This window comes from Rhinolophus hipposideros (genome assembly GCF_964194185.1).
Source record: "Rhinolophus hipposideros genome assembly, chromosome: 15".
NCBI lineage: Eukaryota > Metazoa > Chordata > Mammalia > Chiroptera > Rhinolophidae > Rhinolophus > Rhinolophus hipposideros.
In genome coordinates this window covers 63,544,478-63,557,569 of record NC_138061.1, presented here as the reverse complement: position 1 = coordinate 63,557,569, position 13,092 = coordinate 63,544,478, and the positions used below count along the sequence as shown (strand labels likewise).

General features: G+C 48.9%; 1 protein-coding gene across 2 annotated transcripts in view; it reads left to right on the top strand.

The window, feature by feature from the left end:
* Positions 1–7,238: 7,238 nt before the first annotated feature.
* Positions 7,239–13,092, top strand: part of ARHGAP22 (Rho GTPase activating protein 22) — a gene marked incomplete at its 5' end in the record, with an annotated part of 210,854 nt that continues 205,000 nt past the window's right edge. Inside the window, 2 exons of one of the 2 annotated variants that reach the window (XM_081074518.1) lie at positions 7,239–7,558; positions 11,141–11,305. In XM_081074518.1, the coding sequence (XP_080930644.1) occupies positions 11,254–11,305 (52 nt within the window). The remainder of the gene's footprint in view (positions 7,559–11,140; positions 11,306–13,092) is intronic. The other variant, XM_081074520.1, reaches the window with a different exon arrangement.

Here is a 13,092-nt window from a genome sequence, read left to right as displayed (position 1 = left end):
TACCAGCTCATTCCTTTGGGGACTGAGAGGGGCTGGAAGACCCGCGGGGCTTCACTCACACAATGGGTGGGCTCCTGGAGGCCTCTGTTTCCACACATGGCCTTAGGTTAACGCAAGCCTTTACCAACATGGCGGTTGACTCCCAGAGAGTAAGAGAAGCTACCAGTCTTCTTAGGGGCCAAGCGCAGGATGGTCACATCATCACGTCTACCTCATGTGAGGAGGGGCATATGCACCCGGGGCAGGGAGGCACCTGGAGGCTATCTTTGGAGCGTCTGATATTGATGGAGAGAAAAAAAAGGATACTTTTTTAAAAAATAACACTAGTTTACGCTGGTCTGGAGAAGCATTAGTTGAGGTTTTTGCTGTTTCCTTTCAGAGTGCATGGAGTCCCAGGCCTAACTGCAATGCAGCTCACTGACCCTGGAGCAGCAAGCCCAGACGTTTCCTTGCAGCATGGCTGTGCTCTACTGCACAGTCACACAGGGCTGGGCACCCAGGAGACCCTTGGAGGACCCTGTCCAGCTTGTTGCCCTCAAGTCCCTGAGCCCCAGCACCTGTGTGCAATGTCCTGTCAGGGGACAGAGGTGAGCAGGGCAGCCTCCAAGTCCTGTGACAGCCAGTCTCTGCTGGAGGCGAAGGCGTGAGCCTGGTAACACCTGCCACTGAGACAGGCACTAATGTACCTGGAGTAGCACTGACAGAAAGTCATGAAGGGATGTTCAGGAAGGGGGCGCTGTCCTGGGTCCAGCGCTTTGAGGGCCCACAATAACCCAAACATACACAAACGACTTGTATTAAAGAACACAGGAGCACCCCTGTGCCCTGAGATTTGCACTCAGTGCTGGCCCAGGGAGACCCACAGCCCTGGCCCTACACATCTCACTGAGATGAGCTCATGGAGACAGGGAGGAAGCACTGTGCAGGAGACTCACGTCTTGCCTGCATCCTCAGAAGGAAAAGCAATCAACTGAATGTCATGGATTCTGTTTGTAGGTTCAGCTTAAGTTTGGAGGTTGTATCACCGCCAACATGCACACAGCTGCAGCCTATAAGGAGGAACCGAATACAGAAACAACAGAAAAAAATACAATTAACTTTTCAAATCCTTTCCCTCAGATCACTGGAAAGTAGTAGATTCTCCATAACAAAATCTAATTTCCTAATAGCGCCAAGAATCCATTTTCTTGTTTCTCGTAGAGTTCAAATTCCTAGTCCCTGAGGTACCTGTACATCAGTGCGATGCTCACAATGGTTCTGCATGGAAGCTTGGAAATGCCTTATAATAGTAACCAATTCACTGACTCCTAAATGCACACATGCAATTCTAGACATAACGCGTAAAGTCTGACACTGATCCTTCCCACCGGCCATTAGATGGAAAATGCACACCAGAACTGCCAACAGTTTAATTCTATACTTATTTTATACTTTTAAAATCACAATAAAATTTAGTTTTGTTCAAATAATTTTTATTTAATTTTTTATATCCATTAATTATCATATACCTTTTGCCTTTTGATCTTTTAGACAAATCTTTAAAAGTGTAATAATAGTATACATTAACATAGTTTTTATATCCTAAGAAGACCTTTCTATATGTATACATAATAGATTAGGAATATATATAGTTGCTATTAGTGAGTATTTACTATTTTGCATTCCATTTTAAACTTTTTATTTTGAAATTGTCGATTCCCAGGAAGTTGCAAAAATGCTAAAAAGAGGGACCCTTTACCTCATTTCCCCCAATGGTTACATCTTAAGTAACTATAGTACAATATCAAAACAAGGAAACTGACATTAGTACAATATGTATCATTCTGTGATGTTTGATCATGTGTATAGATTTCTGTAGTCACCAAAGTACAGAATTATTCCATCACCACAAAGATCTCTCTTGTGCTACCCCCTTATAACTACACCCACCACCTAACCCCTTGATTCCTAACCCCCAGCAACCACTAGTCTGCTTTACAAGTAAACAATCTTGTCATTTTGAGAATGTTATATAAATAGAATCATGCGGTATATAACTTTTTTGAGATTGGCTTTTTTTCCCTCCGTTAGAAATTGCGTAGAGCATGGAGAACCCATTTCTCAACCCCCTTCAAAGCTAAACTTGGAATGAAAAAACAACTGTCATCACATGCTACCTCTTTCTTAATGTCTTTAGTTGATGCTTAATTTTCAGCATTTTTGTTTATTTGTTTTCTAATATACACATTTAATGCCATAACTTTTTTTTGAGGTACCATGTTAGCTACACATGTCTTGAAATGTGTTGCATTCAATTCTAAGTATTTTGTAATTTCCATTCTAATATCTCCTTTGAAACACAAATTAAAATCGTTTTTTCAGTGTTTAGACGTATGTCCTTTATTTTTAGCTGTCTTTTTTGTTATTGATATCTAATTTTATTGCATTGAGGTTAGAGAACTTTAAATAATATTGATTCTTTAGTGTTTATTTGTTAAATTACAAATATTGCTTTGTGAAATGATATATATGCTTAACTTCTATAAACATCCCATGGGCAAAGGCTTCTATGTGTATCTATTACATCACTTGCTTACTGTGTTATTCAGAATCTTTACTAATTTTTTTGTTGACTTGTTTGTTTATCAGCTTCTGAGAGTATTGTCATAAAATTTCCACAAAGGTTGTGAATTTGTTGAAATCTCCTCATTATGTGACAGGTTTGTGTTTGCTAGTTTTCCTCCTTTCAAGCTTTGTTATTAGATGTTTACAAGTTCAAGACTTATGTGTGGAAATTGTTCCTTTTATCATCTTATAACAATCAGTATCCTTAGTAAAGCTTTTTCGTTAGTCTGTCTTATATCATATTAATATTACTACAACAATTTTCTTTTAGCTACTACTTGGCTGGTATATCATTTTCAATATTTCTGTGTTCTTATGGTTTAGATATCCCGGCAAACCACTATAATTTGATTTTTTTTTAATCCAGTCGAAGTAACTCTAGTTTTTAATATGTGAGCTGAACCTATTTACATTTACTATGATTGCTTTTATATTTATACATATTTTTTACTTTTTCTTTTGCTTTTATATTTACCATGATTTTTCTTTTAAGTTTGTTTTCCCCTCTCTTTCTTCATTATATTGAATTTATTAAGTATTCTTTTTGTTGTTTTTATCTCCCTCCACTGGTTTGGAAGTTATACATCGTACTGCTGTTCTTTACTTGTTACGCTTACATTTTTGGCATGCATACTTGACTTTAGAAAGCCTAGTACTGCACTGTGCAATACAGGAGGGCTCCCCAGGGCCTGGGCTAGATGGGGAGGCAAGCGAGGCAGTCATTGCCTCCTTAAAATGTGTGCACTAGACGCCTCTCTTGCCTCACCCTGTGGCAGCCCTAAGCCCCTCAGAAGTGTTTCCCGTGGTGCTATGGAGGTGACTCCTCTGAGCTCCCTCCGGCCAAAGAGCCCGTTCTCCTCCCAAGGGCTTCCTCAGACTGGTTACGAATGCGCTGCTGGAAAACCGATTAGCGCAGTAGTGTGCTGAGGGCGCCATCTTGTGGCCACGACTGCCAATGACAGTCAGGATTGCTCAGTACCTACTATACTAACTAGTTCAGTGTTTCTTCTGCCCAATAATGGGAAGCTCTCTTCAAAAGAAGCGGGAAACAATCCCTGGGCTCCAGCATCGACTTAAATATTGACACACATAAAACAATATCTACGCTGACAATGCTTATAATTTATAAACAACCTTTCTACGTAAGAACAAACAAAGGGTCCCCTAAGAACTCAATTCAGTGTCATCTCTGGTGTGGTTCTGGCTGAATTTGTGACTGACTGCTGGTGTTCAGAGGCTCACTGAGCAGAGGCCTCCAGAGGACTGTTGTGACCACCCTGATTTCTGGGGGCTTTAAAGCCCCCTGAATCCCTACAAAGACCCTAACTTCAGGGAAGCCAGTCAGCCCAGTGATGGTAGCAGGTTCCTGGCGAGGGCCTAGGGTTCCCACCCAGCCACCCGAACGGCCCCAGAAAAGGCCCAAAAGGCACCCACAACATAGCCACCAGCTCCCCCGGAGACACACTGCACCAGGGCCCAAAATACTGAACACTGAAGATAGACATTCTCTGCCATTTGCTGCCAATTCGATTTGCAACACTAATGCAAACTCAGGCACCACCACCACCTAAGAGTGTTTGATTATAAGCTGGTTATCCTACCTTATAAAAACGGCTTACTTTTTAACTTATCATGTAAATTAAATGCAGAATTTATTACAAAATTAACACCCAATTTGAGAACCAAACATTGCCCTAGCTAATTGTCGTGTGGGGAGTCATGCGGGGTCTCTGCTCCCGCTCCCCACATAAGAACGCAGGACACGGTGAGGCCAAAAAGGAACACCCATGGAGCCATAAGTAGGGGAATCATATCACTATATTCTCACTGGCGGCATCCGCCTCTCTGCAATCCGCTCTTGCTAGCCCCCATTTCCATTATTTTTTTGCTAGCGTAGCCACAGCAGTTATATTAGTGGCCAATGGCTTACGGGTTACAGCTGACAGCCAACTAGCCACAGCTGATGGCCATCCAATCACAGTTGATGGCCATTTACTACCTGAGCCAGCACCTTTCTATGTGAGGCTGAGAGCCTGGAAACTGCTTTTTGGGGCTTTGTCCCCACACTCTACCCCTACAGGGTCTTGCCTCACAATCTACACGACAAGCGTCTTCCATGAGGGGCCCTGTGCGAAGAGCCTGGAGGTGAATGCAATATCCCGGACACAGCCAGGCTTTCTGGGCAAAGCCACGGTTTCTCAGGGCACCAGCAGTACTTCTGGGCACAGCCAGACTTCCTGGGCTTCTTAGGGTACCACCTGTTTCCCCGGGCACAGCCAGGGCCTCTCAGGGCACCACCCCAGTACTTCTGGGCACAGCCAGACTTCCTGGACACAGCCAGGGCTCTCAGGGCACTGCCACTCTCTCTGGGCACAGCCAGACTTCCTGGACACAGCCAGGGCCTCTCAGGGCACTGCCACTCTCTCTGGGCCTCTCAGGGTACCATGCTGGAACAACAGCGGCTCACATCAAGGTGCTTACATATTATCAATGGCGGTCGGTCAAGACACAAAAGCAAACATCCGCCAGTCCCACTACATGGTGGTATGTTCCCAAGCAAACAGTCAAGCGTCCATTAAATCAGGGATAGAAGGCAATTCCCCATAGTCCATAGTCATTCGCCAGGGCTGTCCTGGGGGTGAGGGATGACCTTGATCTCACCCTCATCTCCCATGGAGGACTCAGCAAGCGTTTCCTCCTGGGACTGCAAGTCCTGCATCCGGGCTGCCTCAGCAAGCAGTTCCCAGCCCACAGGGCGGCAACAACCTTCGCTTTTTCCGGCCTCTGCTGGTTGGGGAACCATCCACATCTCTCCACCCCTCCACGGGGATCGAGCTCTCCGGCAGCTGCTCCTCCTGGTCTTCCTGAGACTGAGCTTTCATACGCACAAACTGCTCCACTGCCCTTTGGAGAGCAGTGCATGCATACTTGACTTGCCAGCACCGTATCCTGCCAACTATGCCATGTGTCCTGCGGGGAGTCATGCGGGGTCTCTGGTCCCGCTCCCCACATAAGAATGCAGGACATGGTGAGGCCAAAAGGGAACACCCCCGGAGCCATAGATGGGGGAATCATATCACTATATTCTCACCGGCGGCATCCGCCTCTCTGCAATCCGCTCTTGCTAACCCCCATTTGCTGCTAGCGTAGCCACAACCGTTATATTAGTGGCCAATGGCTTACAGGTTACAGCTGATGGCCAACTAGCCACAGCTTCTGGCCATCTGATCACAGTTGATGGCCATTTACTACCCGAGCCAGCACCTTTCTATGTGAGGCTGAGAGCCTGGAAACTGCTTTTTGGGGCTTTGTCCCCACACTAATGCTGCTGCTGATGACGGAAGGAGGTAGAGGGACAGGCTCTTCCTGGAACGGACCCCTCACGGCAGCAGTATTGTCACTACCCTCATTAGTGGGGTCCGGGGCTCAGAGAGGTGGTATGTCTTACGCAGTGACCCAGCTACAAAGTATCCACGGCAGGAGTTAAACTCATTGTGGCCTGAGTCCAGTGCCCTTGTTCTTCCCGCTGCAGCTTTCACTGCCTCCCCCACAAGCCTGGATGGAAGGTTCACCCTGCTTGGTGCATACACAGGACGCCTGCTGTGCTGCTTCCCAGTCAAGCCCACCACAAGAGTGGGGACTGAAAACAGCACCTACACCTTGTTTCTCAGGAGGCCTGAGTTCCAGCCCTGCAGCAGGACCAGTGCTCCCGTACCTGTGCCAGCAATTCCTCTCCACCACAACCAGGCCTGCCCCACTCCCAGGGGCCTCCAAAGGCTGCAGAAGATGTCCACAGGGCCTGCCTCTGCCATCATTTCCGCCCGGAGGCAAGACTCATGGAGACTCCATCCCAACCCCAGCTCGTCCAGATGGCTTTCCGAGGCTCCCAGTCCATAGCCAGCCATGCTTACCTTGGTCAGGAAAAACAAGAGTGAGAGGCCACACTGAGCCCAGGTGAGGGGAAGGCTGGCCCACCCTCAGGGAAGGAGGCTTTCTGCCCATCAAAGCCCCACTGGGAGGCCAATGAGGGCCACCTGCCTGCTTCTCTCCGTGGCTTTGGCTTTCAAGAGGCTTTGAATTGGCTGCCTTGGTTTCAGATCTCAGCAATGCCACTTGTAATCTGTCCCCTTGGGAAGTTTGCTGGACCTTTCTACCCTCAGTTTCCCACTCCAGAAAGTGGGGAGATTTGGGTGATGCTCGGTCCTTAAGAAGTGGCTCAGATCCCCCTTCTGCAACCTGAGTGCTCCCTCCCCTGCTAATCACTGCTCCAGCCCTACTTCCTCCCCATACTGAAGACACATTACTGGGCCAGGGGTGCAGAGGAAAGCGGCTCAGAGGAAGACTCAGTGTAGAAATACACAGCACTTCCACACACCCTGCCAGCCACGCGTGGCCCCAAGGAAGATGAGGCTACGGGTGAGAGTGGGGTAAGTCGGAGCTTGTGGATCCAGGTGCTGGGAGGAATGTGGAGATGGCGCTGGATGCGAGGAGGCCGCTGGATGCGAGCGAGGAGGCCGCGGTTTGGAGATGTGGGAGGCGGTGCCCGACGGCGCCGCCAGGGGGCGCTCTGCACCCAGTCCAATTCCAGGCGGCGCCTGCGAGCGGCTCTGCCCCAGCCCTTCCTGGCAGAGGTCAGCTTCCCCGGGATACATTTCCTGAGCTGAAGCTGCTTCAGGCTCTTAGCAGGCCAAGGACAGCGGCCATCAACGCGCCATCCCCAGAGGCACTGAGGAGCCAGGGAGCCTGGACCGTGGCCGATGATGTTCAGCCCAGGGCAGCTTCCTCCTGGCCCTGCCGGGCGCCCCTGCTCGCTTGTCACATGGGGGACCTGGGGGCAGGGCCAAGGCCACGGCCCAGTGAGAAGAGGAGGCAGGGAGCCCCGAGCGCGAGCCCTGAGGACGGATCCCCAAGCAGGCGCCCCGCAGCAGAGACAGGTGTCCGGCTCCTGTACCAGGTGAGCAGACCCCGGCGGGGCAGCACCCAGGCAGCTTTCCTGGGAGCCAGGCGCACCGCCACCTGCCAGGGTCCATATGCCCACACTGTGATGGGTGCTCCTTACCCCGTGCTCACACGGGGCGCAGCTGGGGGCCCTGGGGGAGATGAAAGAGGAGCCATAGGGTAAACACGTGGCCAGGCCAGGCTGGGACAACAGCAGCCGTCTTCCCACGCTTGAGGGATGAGGCCTCAGAGAACAGAGCAAGGGGGTGGTTTTGACCCCGCACCCCCACCGTGTTAAACTGTGTGACGGGGAGTGGTCACAAGTCCACTGTAATACTCACCTCAGGGGCTGTCGGGTGAGGGTGTTTGCTCCACCATCGGCACCTACTAAGTGCTAGCTGACAGTACTGATCATGCCTGTGATGGGGTGACGCCACTTGCAGGGCAGTGTGTCCTGAGTCCAGGAAGACCTGGTGTTTCTAGCAGTGCCCCCGTAGTGAGTGTGTCTGGTGCCAGCCGCTCCTGGCTGAGTCATCCCCAGCTTGCTGTCCACGGCTGGCCTTCACAGTGCTGTTTGCCAGGCCCAGGAGCTTTGCCCCAGTTGTGCTGAGCTTAGCTTAGACACGAAGGTGTGGCCTGCCCTTAAATACCACTGCAAAGAAGGGTGGGTGACGGGAAGGCAAGGACTGGGGTAGGTGATTGGAGACCAGTTTTCTTGTCCCTCTGCCCCTGAGGTTGCTTTCTTACGGCTGGTAAGCCGAGCCCACCATTCCTGCCCTTCCACCCATGTTCTCCCCAAAGTAGATGCCCACAACCTGGGGCCTCGTCATCCCCACTACAGGCTGAGGTCGGTGAAGGTCAGTGCTCTAACCAGAGCTCTCCCGGTACAATTATGCCCTCCCCCGACCATACACACACACACACACACTCCCTCCACCCCCCACACCCCTCAAGTAGTGGGGCCAGGGAGAGGCAGAAACCTGCCCACGGCTCAGCCAGGACAGAGGCCCAGCTCACTGTCTCCCAGGGAGGCCTCTCTGCTCTGTAACAGCATAGCTGAGCTTGGGTCGTAGACCTGGCCAGGAGAAGGATAGGGCCTAGGAAAGAGAGTAGGGCAATCAACACGTCCAAAGGGAAGAGCTAACATTGTCACACACACACACACACACACACACACACACGTCCACCCGTGGGGGTCAGTCTCATTTATCTTACCCTTAGAGAAACTTGCAGTGGGCATTGTATTTTGGAGCCCTCCTCCCCTCCGCTTTGTCATAGTTCCCTGGCGTCTATTCTAGCATTCTCCTTCTTTCTTATACCAGCCCAGATGCCTGTGGAAGCCAACTCCACCCAGCTCCTAAGACGAATCCAGGTTGCTTTAGCCAATCAGTACATCTCATTACCCAGCCATCAGGATTGGTTCAGGGAGACATTGGTTGCCCAATCAAGGCCATAAGGCAAGAGAAGATATTTGGGAGAGTAGGGGGGAAGCTTCCTAACACTTCTGAGAGAGACACTACAAGAAAAGTTTTTTCTTCCTGTTAGACATGAAGGAGAAAGTATTAGCTACTGAAGCTGGTTTCCAGCATTTTTTAATAATAAGGCAATCTCTTGATTAGGATGAAGCAGACACCCCGGGAAGCAAACAGAAGAACTGGGGTGGGGAGGGACAGACTTGGTTGACATTGTCAAGCTGCTGGATCCAGCCATGCCTGAAGCCCATATGTGAGCACTTTCCCACTAAAGGAGCTAATAAATCTCTCCTTATGTTTTAAGCCAATTTTAATTGTCTTTTGTTTGTTTGTTTCTAGCAACTGAAAAGTTCTTACCTGATTATCCTCTTTTTACCAAAGATAAAATGAATACCCAGAAGGTAGAAATATAGGGTTGCCAGATAAAATACAGGACACCCAGTTAAATCTGAGTTTCAGATCAACAATGAATACCTTTATAGTAGATGTTATGTCCCATGCATTATTGGGAACACACTTATACTAAAAATGTAACTGAGCATTCCATATTTTTGTTTGCTAAAACTGATAATCCTGTTTTAGGAACATGTCCAAATTTACACGACTATGAAAGGAAAAACCTGGACATGAATGTGGAGTTTTAAATTCTAAAGCTCCTACTACACCAGGTCATGGGACAGGCTCCTTGCTTTCACTCCCCATTCCCCTTCGTCACCCTCCCACTCCTGTATGCTTAGAGAATACAGAGAAATGTCACTCTAGGTCCCTAATGATCCCCAAAGTCTGTCCTAGCTCCAAGGTTCTCGGACTTGACTCTCCACCCCTCCATTTTTTGTGGCTCTGGCTCCGTGTCTTCTGTGTACTTTGGGGCTCCATCTCTTTGCATTTTGCACTGCTTTCCCTTTGCAAGCCAAACCACTGTTCGTGTGGGCCCAAGGAGATGGCATCATCTGTGGTTTGGGGATTTGCTGTTCTCTTCAAGCAGTTAGGCTGTCACCCTCAGGCTTCTGCTCCCAACTGCCCCTGTGACTCCGGAGGCACAGTCCTCTGTACTGTCTCTCTGCTCCCCTCAGAGAACACCAGCAGCACGGATATCCCCTGATGGCGCAGGCCTGGAGCAGGACTCCACGGCCCCCACACAGCCTGCTGACAGTGCTGTTCAGAGGCCTGAGTCCCTGCTTTCCCACAGCCTGCAGCCAGGGTGAAAAGATCCGACCGCCGTAAGCATTGGCGATGCTTGTTTCATCTGTGTAACAGTGGTTGGTTCTATAATCACAAAGGCGGTACAAGTTCAACACGGCAGAGGCAGGGGAGCAAAGGAGATCAGGAGGGTGATGGGGGGAACATTCTGGGCGTGTCCTCCCCACGGGTGCCCCTCACCTCTGTGAACTCCCTGGCACAAGTTTAAGTTGGGGAACACTGCCCCCTTGGAATTGCCTTTCCCTTATATTGCCATACCCGCTGTGTCAGTGATGTTGATGGCTGCATAAACGTCATTTGGCTGTTTCATAACTGGGATATTTCTTTTTTATTTTCCACAACTATAAATTATGCAATAATGATGCTGAATTTCCAGCAATGGAATGAGAAGCTGAGCTGTTAGCAGGCAGTGGACCAGAGTGAGGGTCTGCCACTGGGTGCTATGGGGCTCTGTCTTTCCATCTGGAGGTGGGGACAGTGTCCCCAATCTCCCTACCAACAGGAGTGCCATACACACAAGACGAGTGTTACATATGGCATCTGGAAATCATGCTGTAGGTTTGCAAATTGCCGCTGGTGCCTGTTTTCAAAGCTGTCTGGAAAGCACAGCTCCTTCTAAATTGGTCAGTTCATTGAAAAAACCAAGCATAGCATCTGACATATGTGGAAGGCATTGCCATTGCAACCCCACTGTCTTGTTGATACTGCATTTATGCTGAGCGGTCACTGTCATCACTGTTCCCATTTCACAGACCGGAGGAACTGTGACTTTCATAGAGCGGAGACCCCATGAGTTGCTCAAGGCCTTTCCAAGGTCCCTGGGTGTATCTACATTTAAGGGACCAGCTCCCCACAGTGAAGCTTCTTATTTGAAATCCAAGAAAACACGAGATAAAGGGCATTCTAAATATATTTCTTTTCTATAGATGCTGATCTCCTGTTACTGGAAAACAGGAATTAGCTTGTCTGCTTGAGGATGTGGTTGGTTCTTTATAAAAATGATACACAAGAAATTTGTACATAGACTGCCAGCTTCATTATGCTGCCGACAGATTCCAGCAAAAGAAGAACGTTTGCAGCCAGATATTTTGGTAAGAATTTTATTTTATTCCGTGTGAAGTATGATTTGCTCGTGGCTTCTCATTTGAGGGAGGGGCCATGCGAGGCCACCCAAAGGAGCCGTCTGGGTTTTGTGGGCTGATAGCACCATGGGGCATCTGGCTGGGCCCAGGCACTGGCTGATGGCACAGCCCTCAGCTCGGAATTAGGAAGCTGCTCCATGTCTGCCTGAAAAAGCAGAGGCTTCCCTCAATGTGATCACCACTGTTGAGGGCCTGCGCTCCAGTGACTCAGGGCTCTGAGGACATTCAGAGACCTAGGGTGCCTGAGACAAGTCCATCTCGGGGCAGCCTGTATTTCCTCAAGCTGCTTGCTCTGCCCTGCTTGGAAGCAGTGCAGCCAGGCAGGTAATTCAGAAACAGTGAGAACGGGTCAGTAGCCCCCCACAGAGCACCCAGGAGGTAAACAAAGTGGGACGACCGTCTGGATGGGTCCATGCAGGTGCTGGCTGGCTGGGTCACACAGGTGTTGGTTGGGTGTTTGTACAACTGTGTTTCGTGCTCTCTGGATCTGGGCACCCTCGGGTGTTGACTGAAATCCCAGACGCTAGTGGGAGAAACAGTCAGTGGTCCTCAACATGGCTGTGCATTTGAATCATAAAGGAGCTTTTGAAAATCCTCAGGTATTTTTAAATACTGCTGGAGATTTGGGTAATACTTGGAGATTGGTCTGGGTGGGTCCTAGACATCAACTTATTTTTCAATTCCCAGGTGAACCTAGTGTTCAAACAGGGCCAGGAACCTCCAGACCGAGCCCAGGGCAGCCTCCAACTGAACAAAGCAGACTTTGGTGAGGTCTGAGCGGGTATCTGAAGGGCGAGGGTCAAGCTCTGTGTTCATTAGCCAGGTCACCTGGATCCAACTCTAGGCTGGATACTTCTCAGGGTGTTAGACCTCTCTGGGCCTCCCTTCCCACAGTAGGGGTGGGAGCAGCTGAGATTGGCCTTTAACTCTGTTCAGTCCTAATGTATTGGGTATCTGTCAAAGCTCTAGATATTTTCCTCTGAGCTGGGTGTATAGCATCATCTGGTTTGAACAGAAAACTCACTTGCTTTTGTGGAAGGTTCCAGCCATCAGATTTCCATGTCCCGTGGCTTCAGGGTACAGATGACAATCCTTTAAGAAAAAGACAAATGAGACATTGCACGAGATACCTGAATTTAAAGAATTTGATTAGATTCATTTTTTTTAAAGACTTTATTGGGGAAGGGGAACAGGACTTTATTGGGGAACAGTGTGCACTTCCCGGACTTTTTCCAAGTCAAGTTGTTGTCCTTTCAGTCTTAGTTGTGGAGGGCGCAGCTCAGCTCCAGGTCCAGTTGCCGTTGCTAGTTGCAGTGAAATTCACACAGTAAAATGAACCATTTTAAGGAGAACAGCTAATCCTGTGCCAATCCGTACATTCAGCGTGGTACAGCCACCACGTCTCTCCAGTTCCAAATGTTTTCATCACCCCAAAGGAAAACCCCATACCCAAACCTCTTCCAGCCATGGCATCCACTAATCTTTCTCTCTCTTTGGACTTACCTATTTGGATATTTGATATAAAAGAATGAATACGGTGTGTGTCTTTTTGTGACTGGCTTCTTTGACTTAGAGTAATAGTATCTTTAAGGTTCACCCACATTGTAACATGCATTAGTACTTCATTACTTTAAACTGAATTTTTAAATCATATCTGACCACAAACGGCTTGGCAGCTTTGTGAAAAAGGACCAGCAGTGCCATTCTATGGGAGGGAAGGAGACTTAGCACAGGGG